This window comes from Ambystoma mexicanum, chromosome 11 (genome assembly GCF_040938575.1).
Source record: "Ambystoma mexicanum isolate Mex_15411 chromosome 11, UKY_AmexF1_1, whole genome shotgun sequence".
NCBI lineage: Eukaryota > Metazoa > Chordata > Amphibia > Caudata > Ambystomatidae > Ambystoma > Ambystoma mexicanum.
The window spans coordinates 835,982,515-836,001,438 of NC_090934.1; the positions used below are offsets into that span (position 1 = coordinate 835,982,515).

The following is an 18,924-nucleotide window of genomic DNA, read 5'->3' on the forward strand; positions in this document are numbered from 1 at the left end:
CGTTGGAACTCCAAGGTGTGCCTCTGTCCGAGAGCATCCAGCACCCATATGTCAGTGGTGATTTTCTTCCACGTGCTGACTAAATTCACTGACATTTTTTACTATGGGACGGATCGACAGGTTGTCTCGCCTTGTCCTTCTATCCACCGGGGCATATAAACTTTACCTCCAAACCCGTACTGGGACCAGATCTGAATTGGTAATGGGTAAGATATTTCTTCATCACTACCCTCATTGTCAAGAAACATTGATGGAAAAAGATTGAGTCTCCATTATTTACCTGCCATGTGCATCTTTTCACAGGTGAACATTCACTGTGTCACATCCTCGCACATGAACTTTGACTGTGTACTTTCTGAGACGCTACCTTTTTGGTGTTATCAACTTTCTGTGCAACGTGTTCAAATGCAAAATGTAACTCTTCAAATATGTAAATATGAGTGTATGACTAACTTCTGCAACAAGTGTAATCTTTCTCATGTATGCAAGTGCACAGATCACAGATGCCTTAGGGCTTGGCTCGCTATACAAGCAACAAAAATAAATGAAATTGTCAAGATTGGGCCTTTAGCTACTTTTATAGCCTACGTTTAATCTTGTCCCGACAACAGAGCACTCAAGCACATTTTTTCAATTCACACTCTGATGAAGGCCATTAGATTGGAGTTACCCAAAATGTCATAGGCAAAAACACTATTGTGTTGACTCTTGGTTGTCTTGTATGCCAAAGTGGGCAAGTGGCAGAAAAACCTAGTTTGTTTAAGTCTACTAATTTTACAGTGACCTTGTCTAAAAAGACGAGGAGGTATATGTAAAATATCATTAGACGATTGAAAAAAAATAATGCACCTATGATGATAACTGTTTGTTTCTTTGTACAGAATGTGGAAGGTCACTATATATGTTTTAATGGTATGTCACGTCTATGAATTAATTTGCAAAAAATATAAAAAATGTCATTTTTTGTTACAAAAAACAACTGAATAGTCTGTATTTTTTTCACTGTGGTTCTGTTCTGGATCGCCTTGACCATGTGTTTATATTAGATACTGGGTGAATCCATGGATGCCTTCGTAACTGCCTTTGTAAACTGGTGGCACACTGTGATTTCCACAAATTCACGAACAAGGAGGCCATTAGACTGGGGACTATAGGTGGATGCCTGACGTCATCATTTAGAAAGAAGCTACTGCGAGAGTCACTTCCACCAGCCACCATAATACAAATGGCTATGACGGAGTCCTGAGCAGACAGGCAAGTCTCGCAAATTGAAACCACCAAGACCCCTGGAAAGGAACACATATATATGGTCTCACCAGCAACTCGAGACAGGCCTACAAGCAGCAATGCATCCAGAGGACCAGCTCATCAGTGAGATGTTTTCGATGTGGCCTCCCATTCCCTCATCAGGAAGGCGTGAAATGTCCTGCCTTTGGACAAACCTGCGCCAAGTGCGGCATAGAGAATCACTTGGCAGTCATCTGCAACTTTCCACCTGGACGGTCGCATGGGTACAACTCCACAACTTACAAACCAGAGCCCGGCAAGGAGAGATGCTGGTGCAAGGAGGGACCTTGTGAGACACGTCAGGCAAGTGACGAGAAGGTCCCCGTCACCCACACCTTACATGATGAACGGGGTGACAACGTCATCTGAAGGTGACATCACCCTACTAGTAGGAGATCACCAGGCCAGATTTCTCATTGACACGGGTGCCACCCTAAATATCATATGTGTATCAGAATATCACAGGATGACTTCTCCCCTGCAATTAAGACCGTCTGATCTTAAGGTCTTTCAGTGGGCATTGAGACGGCGATGAAGAATCACAGGAAGTTCTTCACAAAAATATGCTACAAGAAAAATGTGCACAAGCCGAATTCCACGTACTGCAAGGGGAAGTCCCCGGGAGCAACCTACTGGGCCGTCCCACTGCCCTTGAGATGGAGACTGCGGCTGTGACCTATACTATGCAACATGGACTGTCAGTCATACAAGCCTTCCCAACTCTGTTCAAAGGCATCGGATGCCTTAAAGGAGACCTAGTGACACTTCACATCAAAGAATCCATACCGCCTGTGGCCCAGCACCCGAGGAGAATACTGATTCATCTGCAACCGCTCGTGGAAAAAGAGATACAATGCCTGTTGACTGAAGGCATAATAGAACTGGCCGATGGTCCGACTCTGTAGGTGTCCCCCATAGTAGCCATACCCAAGAGAGGATCCCCAGACAAGATATACATATGTGTGGACATGCAGAAAGCGAACAAAGCCATTGTGCTCGAAAGATACCCCGGAATGCACCTAGATGACATGATCAGCCTGTGAAATGGGGCGAAAGTGTTTGCAAAGCTATCTGAACAAAGGGTATCATCAGATCAGGATAGACAAACAATACCGATACATCACTAGCTTTGCCATATCGATTGGGCGCTTCAGATACAAGATACTCAGCTTCGGCATATGCTCGGCAGCTGAAATATTCCAAGGGAGCGTGCAGAGTCATTCGCCATGTGAATAACTGTTTTACCTACAATGAAACTTGAGTATAACTATATCTGGTTCCGGAAGCACCTCAAGACCTTCCTCTGTGGCTCTGCCTTTCCCCTCTTCCCCCCTGCTGATCTGTTCTCTCTCTTGGCACCATGCACCTGGCCACCCCCTGTACTTCCGGCCCAGGTAACTGCTTACCCTGCAAACCTTCTGCACTGCCTCCGGGGCACCACTTGCACTGGGGTCTGTATCTGTACCCATACAGTCCCCCACCCACTTTTCTTCTGCACTTATCAGATATACCCTATCTGACTAACCTAGCACCTGCCACTTGCTGGCTGCACTACCACTGTTTATTGCCTTTATTTATTTATTTTACTTTATTTAATATTTATTCCATGCACTTGCCCCCTTTTCCCTTTCCAATGCACTTGCGCGCTCTTAATGTCACTGGGCCTAGTAAGATCGTTGTTTTTGTTCTCCCCTGTTCCCCTCCCTCTGCCTGGTCGCGCTATGAAACACTTGTGTATGAGCACGATATAAATAAAATATAATTTCATTTCATTTCGTGGAGGCCGGCCTGACAAGTGCGCCTTTCACAAATCTCGTCTCAAATACTATGGGCATATCGTCCCACATGAAGGCATGAGCCCAGACCCAAGAAAAGATGCTGCCATCTCTGAGATTACAGCCCCCAAGGAAGTCAGCCAAGTCAGGTCCTTCCTAGGGATGGCTAGCTATTGCAGCCAGTATCTTCGAGATTTCGCGACCACCAGTGCTCCTCTCAGAGAACTCACCAAGCAAGGCAGGATATTCCGATGTGAAGAGGCATTTGCACAAATAAAGAATGACATTGCCTCGGCTGAATGCATTGCGTATTTTAATCCAAATATGTGCACAGAAGTAACTGTTGATGCTAGTCCTGTTGGCCTGGGGGCGGATCTGGCACAACATCGAACAGGGTGAGAACCTCCCAGAACAGTGATTGCCTATGCCAGCAAGAGCCTATCAGAAGTAGAGACATTCACGATCGTGACGGATCACTAAGCCCTGGTGACCATCTACGACAGCTCTCAATGCAAGATGCCACCACGGATAGAGAGATGGGGCCTGCGACTGCAGGACTTCTATTTCACGATTGTTCATAAACCAGGAAGGGAATACAACCCAGCGGATTTCATGTCTCGACACCCACCTACTAGACACGTCCACCAATGAATCAATGGCAGAGGAGTACGTCAACTTCCTCACTCATCACAGGTCCCCAAGAGTCATTACGCCAACAACGATTCTGTATCACACAAGACAGGATGTCATACTAAAGCAGGTGCAAGACTTGATCAGGTCTGGAAGGTGCAGAGACACAGACTTCACAAGCAGGCAAGATGGAGTCTGTGCCACAGCAGAACTACAGCCCTTCAGGAATAGAGGAACTGTCGATACCGGCAGAAGGGCTCGTCATGCGAGGACATCAAATAGGGTTTCCCATGGACCTGTGGTAACAGGTCACAGATCTAGCCCACGAAGGGCACCATGTGGTTCCCAGGACCAGATCAGATAGTGGAACGCACAATCAGTGCTTGTCACCTGTGACAAAGCACATCCAGACCAAATCACCCAGAGCCTCTAAAGATGTCTGACATACCGGCACTCCCTTGAACCCACCTTGCAATTGCTTTTTGGGGCCCTTTGGGGAGAGTAAATATTGGTTAGTCATCATGGATGAATAGTCTCGATTTCCTCTAGTACACATGGTACCATCTATGGCAGCCAGCACCGTCATTCCAGTGCTAGACAATATCTTCTCTGCATGGGGCATTCCAGAAGTCCTCAATTCGGACAACGGCCCGCCATTCAGCAGCCTGGAATTTGCAAAGTTCACTAAATACATGGGCATCCACCACAGAAAGGTTCCCTCCACTATGGCCACAGGCAAATGGCATGGTGGAGCGATTCATGGGCAGCCTGAAGACGGTCTTCCAAAAGAATGAGCTAAGGCCCCTGTCACTCAACCAAGCCCTGTTTAACAGGCTTAGGGACTACAGGAACTCGCCACATGGCACGACTGGAAAGCGTCCCTCTGAGTTTTTATTTGGCAGACGGATAAGGACCAGACTCCTCGCCTCTGACAAACCGGACCTGGTCTATCACGGAAACCTGGTTCTCTGATGACTTCGCCCCTATCGCCAATGAAGCCGTCCCCCCAGACTACTCCCTCATCCCACTGAACTGTCCCTCTAGAGGAGGAGGAATAGCAGTCTCACTTCTACGCCTCAATCATCGACAACCAGCCATCCATTCCTTCCTGCAAATCACTCCTCGTAAAACTATCCCTCCCCCCTTCGTTCTCCTACAGCTTCCTAATCATCTACAGACCCCCTAGCTACGATAGACAATTCTTAAACAACCTTTGCGACTCTATTGCCACCCTCCAACTAAACCATCCCACCCTCACCCTTCTAGGAGATTTCAACATATGGCTTGACATCCCCACCAACCCTATGACCCCCTCTCTGGTTGATGGCCTAGACATGATTAACCTCCATACACACATAAACGGGCCCACTCACTATAAAGGACATACATTTGATGCCATCTTCAGCTCCCACAACCTGATACATCTAAACCCCCCCAACCCCATCATCTGGTCCTATCACTTCATTGTTTCCTTCGCCATTCGCTCACCCAACCCGCTCCCCTTACCCGAACCAGAACCTCTGAATCTACGCAACTGCTGGAAGAAAAAAAATCCTTCCCGACCTAGCCGATGCACTCCTTCAGTCTCCTCCCCCTACCCGCCTACGCAATGAACACCTAACCTCCGATGCCTTTGACTCATGGCTCAACACCTCACTAATCCCGCTCACCCCTTCTTGCAAACCATCAGCTCGCCATGGCCTTTTTCCTAGATAGTTCACACCAGAACTGAAGACCACTTAACAACTATATAAAACCCTAGAACGCAAATGGCGGAAAGTCAAAACAGCCCTGAGCAGATCCACCTTGGCCCGGCACCATCGCCACTACAAGGCCAAAATCCGGAAAGCTAAAAAAGCCCATTACAACTCCTGAATCCTAAACTGTAAAAACCCCAGCAAAGAACTTCACAAAATCATTGCCGAATTCACCAAACCATCATGTACCACCACCCTTCCCACCCCCTAACAATCACTGTGCGACTCACTCTCTCTACACTTTTACACCACAGCTCTCGAAAGAACAAACTCTCTAACCAACAAACTAGCTCTCTTACACACACCACACAATCCACCCATCTTACCGGCCATCCCACCGCCTGCGACCGCTACCCAACCGACTTCTGACATCTTCATTCCAATATCTACCGACCACTTTCTCAAACTTCTCTCTGCCCGCAAACCATCCGGCTCCCCGCTGGACCCCTGCCCAGCCACAACCCTCAAAGAAATTGTTGCATGTACCTGTGCAGGAGAACACGCAAGAACCATCATAAACGACTCCCTCTCCTCAGGAATTTTTCCTGACGCGTTCAAAAATGTTCATGTCAAGCCTCTTCTAAAAAAAACTTCCCTCAGCCCTCTCGAGCCCAAAAACTACCGCCCCATCTCAAACACCAGGTTCCTTGCCAAACTCATTGACCGAACCGCCTACTCCCAACTAAATGCCTTTGTCGAAGTCAATAATCTCCTAGATCCTGTTCAATCAGATTTCAGAGCCCGACACAGAACCGAAACCACCCTAACCTCAATCTGGGATGGCCTTAAAAACACTGCTGATTCTGCGGGATGCGCCGCACTAATCCTTCTTGACCTAACCGCCGCCTTCGACACAATCAACCACTCAATCCTCCTTGACAGCCTCCACTCCCTGGGAATCTGTGGAAATGCTCTCAAATGGATAGCATCCTTCCTCGACAATAGGAACCAAATAACCCTACTCTCCACCTATGCTTCCCATGCCCGACCAGTCAACACTGGAGTTCCACAAGGAGCATGCCTATTAGCCCTCCTGTTTAACCTCTATATGTCCACCCTCCCACAAATAATCCGCTCGCACAATGTCCTGTGCTACAACTACACCGATGACACACAACTAATCCTAAAAGTCCTGAATTCAAAACCCAACTGCCAACCCGACCTCGCTTCTTGCCTCCTCGACATAGATCACTGGTTGACCACAAACCACCCCTTGCGAAACCCCTCCAAAATTGAAATCATGGTATGTGGCAACACCAAACCTCTTCCGCACCCGCTACCCTGGCCATCTGCCATGGGCAATTCCCTGACACCCTCAAATTCAGTAAAAAACCTTGGATGCACCCTAGACTCAGACTTAACCCTCTCGCTCCAAGTCAACAACGTCTCCAAGTCCTGCCACTACCACCTTAAAACTCTTAGGCGCATTTTTCCATACCTCTCCTTTCCCAATAGACTCTCTGCGGTCCAATCAATTGTTATGTCAAGACTGGACTATGCTAACCCCCTCTACCTCGGAGTCCACCCGTACCAACTGACTAAACTATAAAGAGCCCAAAATGCCGCAGCCAAACTGCTACTAGCACTTGGCCCAAGAGATCACATCTCCACAGCTCTCAAAACTCTGCACTGGCTTCTGGTTGCCCAAAGGGAGACCTTCAAAACCTTATGCCTCTCTCACCGAGCAATGCATAAAACCGGACCTCAATATCTTCAAGACAAACTAAAACCCTACCATCCTCCACGCACTCTAAGATCAAGCTCTGCCGGCCTCCTAGTCATACCAAAAACCAACTCAGTCAGGTTAGGTGGATCATCATTCTCAGCCCTGGCCCCCACTCTGTGGAACGCACTTCCATCCCACATCCGACTCACTGAGGACCTCATGTCTTTCCGCAAATTACTGAAAACATTGCTCTTCCCCTAAAATCGACTCTTAACTCAAACTGGATAACAGCAATCAATGACCTTAGCCCAAAGCTGCTATATCATAAATAACAATCCAGCATCATGATCCGAGCGAGAAATCGAAAACTAATAACCGCTAATGTAAATTAAAACGGATAAACTGAGTAGAACGAGCAAAGTGGATGAAAGTACTGAAGTGGATGAAAGGAATACACTGGATGAAAGCAGTGAAGTGGATCTAATTAAGGAAATGGATCAAATAAATGAAATGGACGAGAGGAATAAAGTGGACGAGAGGAATAAAGTGGACGAGAGGAATAAAGTGGACGAGAGGATGGAAAGGATGAGTACATGGTACGGAGAGAGTGCACGGAATAGATACAGTGCATGGAACGGATAGATGGCATAGAATGACAGAGTGCATGGAATGAACGGAACAAATGGAATAGATGAATCAAGTGCATGACATGGATGGAGTGCATGGGACGGATGGAGTGCATGCGACGGATGACGTGGGTGGAACGGATGAAGTGGGTGGAGCGGATGAAGTGGGTGGAGCGGATGAAGAGTGTGTGTAAAGGATGAAGAGTGTGTGTAAAGGATGAAGAGTGTGTGTAAGGAACAAGTTACTTACCTGTAACTGTTGTTCTCCAGCATGGGTCTGGCATGGATTCACATGCTCATGAATATTCCCTGTCGTCAGGCCGGGAAACCTCGGTATAGAAAAAATCAGTATCAGTTTCGTTTCTGATCTGTCTTTCTCAGTAGTAACCAATCACTGGTCTCTGGGTCATACTGCCCCCAGCCAATGACTGCCCTCTCCCTAAACCCCTCCTCTGGCAGCCATCCTCAGATTTGGTAGCACGTGAAGTGGCAGTATGACCAAGTGAAGAGCCGCAGAGGGGTAGGCGGCTGGGTTCGCATGTGAATCCATGCCAGACCCATGCTGGAGAACAACAGTTACAGGTAAGTAACTTGTTCCTTCTCCAGCATGGGGTCTGGCATGGATTCACATGCTCATGAATATAAGAATACATAGCAGTATACAGATGCACAACCACGGGAGGTGGCACAAGGCTCAATATCAAGCAATACTACAACTCAACATTAAGCAACTGTTACCTCCTCACCAGGCTCACCTTAGGCGAACAGGTTGCGCAGCACTGCCTGGCCGACTCTGGACTCCTCCCTGGAATCCCGGTCGACCAGTACAAACTAGTGAAGGTGTGCGTCGACCTCCACGTAGCAGCCCTGCAGATGTCGAGCAGGGGCACACCAGACAGGAACACCGTAGTAGCAGCGATCGCTCTGGTCGAATGGGCTCTCGGACGGCCGGGCAGCTTAGGCCTTCAAAGAAAAGTGAAAAATCTGTGAAGGATAATTCCATCAGAGGGTCTGGGGAGGTGTCCCTTTCTGCCCCTCCTTCAGTGACCGGGCAAATTGAAGACTCTATGGACTCTGCCCTAACTCTACTCTGGCCTCAGCTTTTGATAGATTAATTAATAAAATATCAAATTTTCACGTCCAAACATCTGGAAGGACAACTCAGTCCTGTGTCTAGCTTCCCAGGTCAGGGTCATTCCCCTAGGAGGGCTCTAAAGCATAAGTTGGGTTATGGGGGAACCTCTCAACCAAGGCCGTTTTTAAACGCCCCTTCTGTTCCCATGTCTTCAGAGGATAGTTCAGAAGATTCAGATTCTCTTCCCAAGAGGCGCAAAAGAAAGGAGAACCCTGTGAATTTATCCCAAGGAGATACTGGTCCTTCGTTAGACGACAGTGGGATACCGCTCTTTGATCCCTCCCTTATCCAACACCCCAGGTCCGCGGAGTGGCACCCATCTAGTGCGGTCTCTACCTTTTTACATCATTTGGTTAGAAGACCTTTACCCAAAGAGGATAGGAACAAACTTCAGTCTGAATGTCCTAGGCCAGTTATCCTCGACAAGGTGGTCCTTACACCTGATATTGAACAGCCTATGGTGTCTTTCTTATCCCAGAAAGCCTTACGTAGTTGCCAAGATATGCTATTGGATATGTTGGGCCTCTTAACACAGATATTTGAATTAGCAGAGGAGGCTGGGCTGTCTAATTCCCCAGTCGATGTTCAAGCCCTTATGGGCTGGGTTCAGAGGGCGGTTTGCCTGCTCGGCCATACCAATGCCGCCATTTCCAGAGAAAGGAGCAAGTCTCTTCTTAAAGAGAGCCAAAGTTAGCAGACATGGCAGAAGGGGAGGCAGGCCCGAATGTCCAAGGCAACCTGTTCGGTGAAAGGTTTATCAAGGACCCGTCGGCTTATGTGCACATTTTCACAGCCTTGGATAAGACTCAGGCTAGCATTAGGAAAGTCTTTGGCCCTAAGGTTTTTGACAAGGCTGGACGAGGTAGAGCTCATGGTATGCAGTGATAAAATCACAGCAAAAATATCGCCTGTGCAAAAAATCGTGGCAAAAATGCTGTGGTTTGACACAGTAAAGGTGTACCCCATTATACCATTTAAGTGGAGCGGGGATTGCGGGGGTGTCCCCTGGACCCCTTAAATGGTATGACGGGTCCTGGGGTTGCGGGGGTGTCCCTTGCATCCTTTACATGGATTGCAGCGGCAAAACCACAGCCTTTTGCTGCAATATTTTGTGTCCACGGCCACTTCTGACGCGATTTTAACACATGGAACTGAGCAAACTTCTCTGGCCGATTCCCCCAGGGCGCTACCCATCCCAGGAAATATGCATTCAGAGGTGCACAACCTTCCTCCTCTGCTCGAGGAGCCCAAGCCGCTTTCTACCCCCAAATAGGGTTCCAATAGGGTTCCAATGGAGAGGACATGCCAGCAGGGGTGCTGATGGAGCAAGGACAGCTCCAGGCAATGACACATATTTTAAATGTTTCTTTCCGCAAAGGTTTTGGGGGCAGGTTGGCAAGATTTCTTCCTCAGTGGGAGGAACTCACTTCAGATCCTTGGGTGTTGCAGACTCTGCAAGGTTTTCAAATAGAATTGCATTCCCCTCCTTGCCAACTGGCATCTCCTCTTCCCCTTGTGTGTGGCAAAGCCAAACAAAGGTTAGAGGATGCCGAGTTCCAGGATCTCATTTTGAAGGGTGCAGTGGTCCCAGCCACCTTCAGGGCGGTTCAGTTCATGAGCACAGTTTTTCTAGCACCGAGCGAATGAAGCTGGTGATGGCTCATCAAAGGTCAAAGGGGATACGAATATTCATTTATCTGGATGACATGCTCCTGCTGGCGCAGTTGTCAGATTCTCCAAATTCATCTGAATTTAACGGTCTCTCTTTTGCAAGCGTTAGGCTTTGTCATAAATGCGAAGTCAATTTTCCAGCCCACGCAATCTATCCATTTTCTGGGCTTCAATATAGATTCAAAGCAGCGCATCATTCTGCTTCCAGACAGCATGCTCTCCAAAATTCAGAAGGAGATTTGTCTACTACTCAGGAAGGGTTGGGTCTCCCTCAGGCAATTAGCCAGGGTAGTGGGGATGCTTTCGGCCCCATTCAAGCCATCTTTCCAGCACCCCTGCATTACAGGGCCTTGCAACGCCTCAAGAGCAAGCATCTGCGCAAAAGTCCATCTTACTCACAGATGGTGCTATTATCTCCCGAGGCCAAGCTAGAACTCCTCTGGTGGTTCAATCACATGGTCGCCTGGAATGGCAGAGCGACTTTTGTGCCTTCTACAAACGTCGTACTAGAGTCCGATACCAGCAGGGCAAGTTGGGGGGGGGGCAGGTTTCCACTGGAGGAAAATGGCCAGATCAGGAAACATTTATACATATAAACTGCCTGGAGCTGCTACCGGGCTCCTTTGCAGTCAAGAGCCTCCTCAAAGATTAAGTACATTCTTGTGTCCTTCTTCGGATGGACAATTTATCTGCAGTTTGTTAAATAAACCATCTGGGAGGCACCCGCTCCAAAGCCCTGGAGGATAAAGCGAGGGAGTTCTGGCATTTATGCCTGAACAGGAACATTTTATTAAAGGTAGAATATCTTCCAGGGTCCAGCAATGCAGTGGTAGACTGAACTTCCAGACATCCTTCGGGACAGGAATGACTGGATGTTGGACAGAGCTTTATTTGCCAAGATCCTCTCTCTCTGGGAGCCGAATCAGGTAGACCTCTTTACCTCGAGACAACTGCCAGGTGCCCCACAGTTGGAGGCCCAACCCCAATGCTTTAGCAACCAATGCTTTTCTCCAAGATTGGTTGGGTCCCCTGTCCGATGCCTTTCCCCCGGTTGCCATGATAGCCAGGGTCCTGGTACAAGTGCGCAGGCAAGCTGCAACAATGGTAACAGTGACTCCCTTTTGACCCTCTCGGGTGTGGTTTCCAGCCCTCTTAGAGCTAGTGGTGGATGTTCCTCATCTTCTTCATCTCCACCCTCAGCTCCTAACGGACCTGACAGGTCTCCCTCACGAGCTGGTCCTTCGGGGCATCTCTCCCTTATGGTTTGGAAGATTTCAGCTCTTCCTGGTGCATCTAAAGACTTTCACCGGACTCTATCCGTGTCATCAAGGACTCCTGGGCAACTTCCACCAAATCAGGCTACTCCTCAGCATGGGTTCGCTGGGTGGGCTGGTGGGTGGCTCGACACCTCAATCCCGTTTCTGCCCCTCCAGTCGAGGTGTTTAATTTTTTGGCTCAAGTATTGAAAGAGGGTAACTCCTACAGAACTATGAACGGGTTCAGGCCAGCCATTTTGGCTGGACATGTGTTGGTGAAAGGAGAGCCAGTGGTTATGCACAAGGCTCTTAAATCTATTATATATTCTGTCTTACGGGATGTCAATATGATCTTGGATTTGTTTCACTCTTGACCTCATAATGTCGCGTTATCTTTGCAGCAACTCTTCTCCAAATCAGCCATGTTATTGTGTCTCAGTTCCATCAAAAGAGTTTCAGATATCAGTGCATTGGATGTTGATAATAAAGTATTTTCCCCGCAAGGGGCGACTTTTTTTTTTTCATCTCTAGGAGAAATAAGTGCATGATTTCTTCCATTTCATATCCAGTTTTTTCAGAAGATCACAAACTGTGTGCGGTCCAATGCTTAAAATATTTTGAATTAAAGACTGAGGGGCTAAGAGCCCCAACTACCTCTCAGCTGCTCATTTCTTACAGAAAACCTCATAAGCCTGTGTCCCGGCCACTTTAGTCAGGTGGGTTAGGTGGGTCATTAAGGAAGCTGCTATTGACATTTCCTCTTTCGGATCGCACTCATTAAGTAAAGGGTGCGATTGTTTCTAAATCCGCTTTCCTGGGGGGAAGTGTGGAACACATTTTAAAGGCAGCTGACTGGTCCAGCGAGACAGTTCAAGACATTTTATCATAAACGTATTGATCACGTATTGATCATGTTGCGTTTAATGTAATGCAAGAGTTTGGAACTTCCATAATATGAATCTCCTGTCTTGACATAGAATGGTTAATCCCCCTCACTAACGTGAGAGGGGGTTTAGATTCTATTAAAGGCAAGGAGGCGAGTATTATCCCACCCACCCTTTTCTGGGTGGGAAGTTCCTGGAGTATCCCGAGATGGCATGGTTCAGGAGGGTCCCGCAGCTGGTCGTGGATCATTTTTCTGTGCTGCAGTGTCTGATCTTCGGGGATGGCGTCTGGTCGAGTGCAGCTGCAGAAGAGAATGTGTTTTCAGAGAAAAGGACTTATATGGGGGAGGGTCTCTGCCTACTGGTTGTTAGCAGGGCATGACCTGTACTTCAAGTTGGTTTGCGATTCTTCCCTTACTCTATGATTGGAATACTGTTTTCAGTGTTTAGTTGAAACTTATTTTGTGTAAGTTTTTTCTTTGCTGCTATGGTGTGAGTTAGTAAAGATTGTTATGCATAATACTTGCCCCATTGCCTTTAATAGAATCTAAACCCCCACTCACGGTAGTGAGGGGTATTAACCATTTACTTTACTTGGGCGATAATGAAGGGTTCAACGTTAAGTCACGCGGGGGTCATTTTTTTTTATAGAACTCAAAATTTGCACTGCAGGGGGGCAGTGTTTATTTGCATTAAAGTGCAAATGGTTCCTCTGTGCAATTTTGTTAACTTCCAAAACAAAATGTAAATGCAAAAACACAGGCCTGTACTCTTCACATTTCCTATCAGTTTTGGAAAAAAGTGGCAAGGCCGCCTGCAAATTTGAACTGGAATTCTGTCGACGTTTTTTTCTTTCAATACTTTTTATTTAATGTTTTCGTGTGTAACCACTAGATGGCAGACGTGATCAATGCATGTAAAGCTAGAACAGATTCACGTTACATCACAAATAAGCCTACAAGAAACAAATCAGTAAATTAAAGGAAAAATCATAGGATCAATAGATACGAAACGTGAGGGATTTTCTTTTTTAAAAAAACAACTTGACTGATAAGTAATCTCTGGCATCTAAGGACTGCTGGTGTTCCTAGACTCCCCTTAAAAAAAAGGTGATGCTTTATGAGGTCACTTCTCTGAAGACCCGTCCATTGCAGATACCCATCCATATAACAGTCACAAAAACAATATTTACCTTTTAAACCCTGGATGAAGGTTTCCCAAACACTAGGGCTGCTGTGATAATTAAACAGTATGCACTGCTTTACTCTTTTAAGATCCAAGAGGAAAAAGTAATCCCTTATGAACTGGCACGTGAGGTGACAGAGGGATGCCGACTCCGAAGCCTGCTCGATAATCCCGCCAGTGCGCTCATTCATGTGAACAAACACGCCTAATTCCAAGCAGAGCGTCGTTAGTTCTGTCAGGCCCTTGTGAATGCGCGTTGGAATGAAGCACGGAGGGTGCGTGCGAAAAGTGGCAGGGGGTGATTCTTCGACACGGCCATCTCCACTCGGAAGAACTTTCTTGTCGTTACCCTGTGTATCAACCTCATCCCTGATTTCCACCGGTTCATTTCCTTCCAAAGTTATGCCATTTTTATCATGAAATAAGAGCGCAGTCTGGTCTTCGGAAAAGTGCGGGCTATGAGAGATGACGGAAGTCTCCTTCAGGCTGAACATGTTTTCCAAATTTGGCAGCCACTCCTGCAATATCTTTTTCGCTGTCTCTGCATCAAACAATGCGGCTGGGTCCTGGAGACTGGTTCTGATAAAAGAACAAACAGTGACGTTACACATATTTCGACCACAGAGATCTTTTACACATATAATGCCAAATACGACACGGCTGCTGAAAATGAGCACTGACCAGTTAATTACAAATGGTTTCGAGCGGGTCCACTTTTGGCACGCAAGGTTCTGAACATTGGGCAATCAATTGGGCCGTGGAAAAACACAAAAGACATTCCCCTGGTTAGTTACACATCACCAGAAACGAGAGACGTCAGCAGAAACCATCACTAGTTTACAACTGAAACTGAAAAAATTTAAATGTTGCCATAGCACTTCAGTGGATGTGATCCCATACGAGAGTGCCATCAAATGGATTCAATCGGTTGCTTCTGCTGGCAAACTCATGAAAAGTCCCCCACACCAGAGGCTTGAGAGAACACTGTTTGTGTTGGTCTACATTTTTTGCGTTAAGTGCGTGCCTGGTTTGTGCTTTAATGATTGTTAGAACATGTAATAGTGTTAACTTTAATATCAAATAAAGGGGGCAGGCCTCCGTACATTCACACCGTATCGAATTAGGCCTTCTATATCATAATCATCATACATCGAGGACAGGGTCAGATCCACATTGCTAAAACAGGACTAGAACATTTTGATGACGGTCTACCAACGACAGTAGTGGATATTCGATAATTAAGAATTGTCTGGCACAACCTCATGTGATGTTATATCAAGATATACAAAATATACTTTATTATACGGTCTCTTGGCACTATTACAAAGCAAGCTCTTGAGTGGCTAGTTAGTGAATCACTCATGCCAGCCAGGAGATTCCCGATTCAGACAGAAGCATGCAAACATTGAGCCGATAAGAAATATGGGCAAAATGTACGCCAAAAGACAATATTGCATCTGATAGATGAAAAGCAAAGGAAAATAGAAGATTAGAAGTCCAACAACATGAAAGGAAGATGAAAGAGAGAGACAATCAAGCCAAATCTCACCAGCCAGAGGGGAATCAATCGAGAATTGCGATTTCTTTTGCGTCCCAATGAGGCCTGTGGTGAAAGCAAAGGGAGACTATTGTTGCATCCTGTGTGCAGGCTGAAATACAGAGTGTCGACATAGTTTTTATTTTTAATAGATGTCTTTATGACATCAGTAAGGGAGGGATACACCCTAGAATCACAGATCACAAGAGGCTTCTGGTGTATGCAACAGCATGGGAGGGTTAAAATAAAGGGCACACCCTGGCCCTAGACTGAATCCAGAACTTAGATTAGACAGCAGCGAAATACCCTTCCATTATTTTAACAAGTGTGGAATTGCGTGCAAATTAGTTTTATGATGGATGTTTTACACATCTATGTATACTACTAACCCCATGGAGTGGTGATATATCCAGATCAATTAGGTCTGAAGAGAAGAAGCTGATGGGAATTGTTTTGTAGTAGTGCCAAGAGAGTATATAATAAAGCATATTTTTTATATCTCGATATATCACATGAGGTCTGTGCCAGATAATATTTAATGATCGAATACCACTATTGTTGTTGGTAGTCCGCTGTCAAAATATTCTAAACATAGCTCAGCAATGTGGATCTGACTGTATCATTGATTTATGATGGTTTTAACTTTATTCATGTCCTTTGACACTACATTGAAAGGTAAGTGGGGCAGGATCTGCTAGTATCAGTTAACCCAGTGTGAAATGTAATGCTGATTGTTGTTGGCAAGTTTTTATTAGTAACCCTTGTATTAGTACACACAGAAAGCACTCAATTATTAAAAACATGAATTATAAAGATCCTCTTACATCTGGTGACAGCATCCAGCTGTAAGATGATGTAAGACTATACCAGTATTTTAACGAGCTTCCAAATGAAATCTAATATGGTGGGAAGACAAGATTTCAAGAGATTACATTATTCAAATCGAAATCTGAGAGAGGCGAAGAAAATCTTTAGAGCCGATCTTCATAGTATAGACAGTCTACAGATTGGTGATAAAATTTCCCTAAAAAAGAAGCAGAAATACAGGAATTGGCTGCTAGCTACTAAAGCCCAACGCTTCCAAGCAGATGCGGAAGTGATAATGAGGATTATTTCTAACAAAAACAAATAAGACCTCTGGTCGCTGCTCAATAATAATAATGCAACATTCCAACTGGCTACTGTTACTTAAGCAGTCTCTGCGAAGGCTTGGATTAGGTATTTTACTGATCTCTTTGCCTGCACGACCCCAGTAGACCCTGGAAGCCTGGGAAAGGCTAGTATTCCCTGGTCCATTGAATTTGACTGAGAGGACATAGTTGTGTTAATTAAGAAGCTGAACTCCTCCAGAGCTGCAGGCCCAGGTGGCCTAAATAACACCATGCTTAAACAGAACCTAGAGGATTGGGCCGATTTCTGCTGGGTTCTGTTTAATCAAATCCTACACGCAAGAGAGATTCCTCCCTCTTGGAGGGCTGCACTGATTGTACCGATCTATAAGAATGGCGATAGAGACAATACTAAAATGTATAGGCCCATCGCTCTCTGGGATACTCTTGGGAAGATCTTTGCGTCTATTCTGTTGAAACATCTAAAAAAGTGGGTGAGGGATTTTGGACATTTTGATTAAAAACAAGCCGGGTTTGTCCCACGGGTAGGTACCAATCTCAATTTATTTCTCCTAAACATTTTGAAGTTGAGGGCGATCAACAACAAACAGAAAGTATATTTAGCATTTACTGATCTGGAGCAAGCCTTCAACAGTATTAGCAGAGAAAGGCTGTGGGAGAAATTGACGAACTGGCATTGCCCACTGGATTTGGTGGAGGCAATTAAGGCACTGTACTCAACAACAAGGGAATACTTACCAAAGCAAGCCAAACATTCAGGGGCTTGAAACAGGATTACCCCTTGGCCCCCGAGGTATTCAACCTGTACTTGTTGAATATGGAATCTAGTCCGGTGGGAGTTAATGCCGCCCCCCCAAAGTTATACAACCAATTCATTCCGTGGGTTTTATATGTGGGCGATTTGGTCCGTATTGACCAAACGCTGATGGGTCTAAAAAGAAGACTGAAACAACTAGAAGCGTACTAAAAAGTGAACAAATTGAGAATAAATGTGAAAAAAAAACAAAATCATGGTGCTCGCTAATGCTTGTGGGGAAAAAGAAACCCAAATTCACCTGGGCTGTGAGCTCTGTGGAAATAGAGTGTGCAGAATCTATTGTGTATTTGGGAGTCGGTATCAACTGCAGTGTGAATGAGAAACCATGAATGGAGGGTTTATGACTAAAATGCGTAAAACTGGCCACCCAGACAAAACGGATTCATAAGAGATTTGTAAATTTACTCTAACACTGATAATAACCTTCTATAGACTTAAAGTAACTCCGATTCTCATATATGGAGCAGAATTGATGCCTGACCTCCCCATAGTGTTTTGGGACAAGTTGAAGGGGCTTTTCTAGAGGAGGGTGTTGGGTCTTCCAAAATGCCTTCCAATCTCTCTGATTAGGTTTGAATTGGGTCTCCAATCTTTGCATTCCATGATTATGTGGAGCTCCCTGTGCCTGTTCCTGAAATGCACAGATGGGGACAGACTGCCCCCTTTGAAATTCTAAGAAATGGGCGGGGAGGGGGGCGGGAAAGGGATGCAAATGGAATTTGGATACCTGAAAAGCCACCTGTAGAGAGTGGCTAAAGAATCTCGACTTAACAGAAGACATTCCTGCAAACAATCCTGGCAAAGTTAAGCTCCAGATAAAGTGAATGGACTGGATAGATACTCTAACAGAAAGAAGTTCTTACAGACTACCGCTGAATCGGAGCACGAGAGGAGATTGATAAATCAACCTCCTAAATACGTATACAAATTTCAGAGTCACAGATACAGGGATCTCTTTATGCGTCTCAGACTGAACATTTTGCCAGCTAGAGAAGTCTTTTGCCTGAGAGGGCAATTACAAGATAACAACCACTCCTGTGGATTTTGTAGGAGGAAAGAGATGGTGGAAACTTCTGAGCATCTATTGACAGAGTGTAATGGCCTGGACACAATGAGAAGGAAATATAGGAGTGAGGTGGCTAACCGTTATAAAACCTTAACGTTGCAGGAGTGGTGGGATATGTTCATAATTGGAGAAAATAACTCAATGATTTATGGAGGAATTGTTGGAACTTGCGATTGTAAAATGAAATACGCTGATGTTTATACCTGTAATAGAGAGAGGCAACGGAAAAGACTGTAAAGACAGGTGTAACCATTTTATTTTGTGATCAAATGTAATGGATTGTTTTTATGAAAGGTTTGAAATAAACCAACCGTATTAAATAAAAAAAATAAAAAAAATAAAGATCATCTTACACCTGGTGACAATATTAGGCTTATGGTGTCATTACAGGCCACCTCTTTTTCTGAAGTTTGCCATTGCACCTAATGGTACCAAAAACCACAGACTTAGCAGCCGCATGGTCGTCATTCCAGTTCCCAGGGGGCTAAACCTGCCTTTATCT

The 18,924-nt window shown here is 45.7% G+C and overlaps 1 protein-coding gene across 2 annotated transcripts in view; it reads right to left on the reverse strand.

The window, feature by feature from the left end:
* The window catches only part of HPS5 (HPS5 biogenesis of lysosomal organelles complex 2 subunit 2), a 1,306,927-nt gene that overhangs the window by 341,938 nt on the left and 946,065 nt on the right, over nt 1–18,924 (reverse strand). For both annotated transcript variants that reach the window (XM_069623788.1, XM_069623787.1), the window contains exon 16: nt 13,880–14,451. In XM_069623788.1, the coding sequence (XP_069479889.1) occupies nt 13,880–14,451 (572 nt within the window). The remainder of the gene's footprint in view (nt 1–13,879; nt 14,452–18,924) is intronic.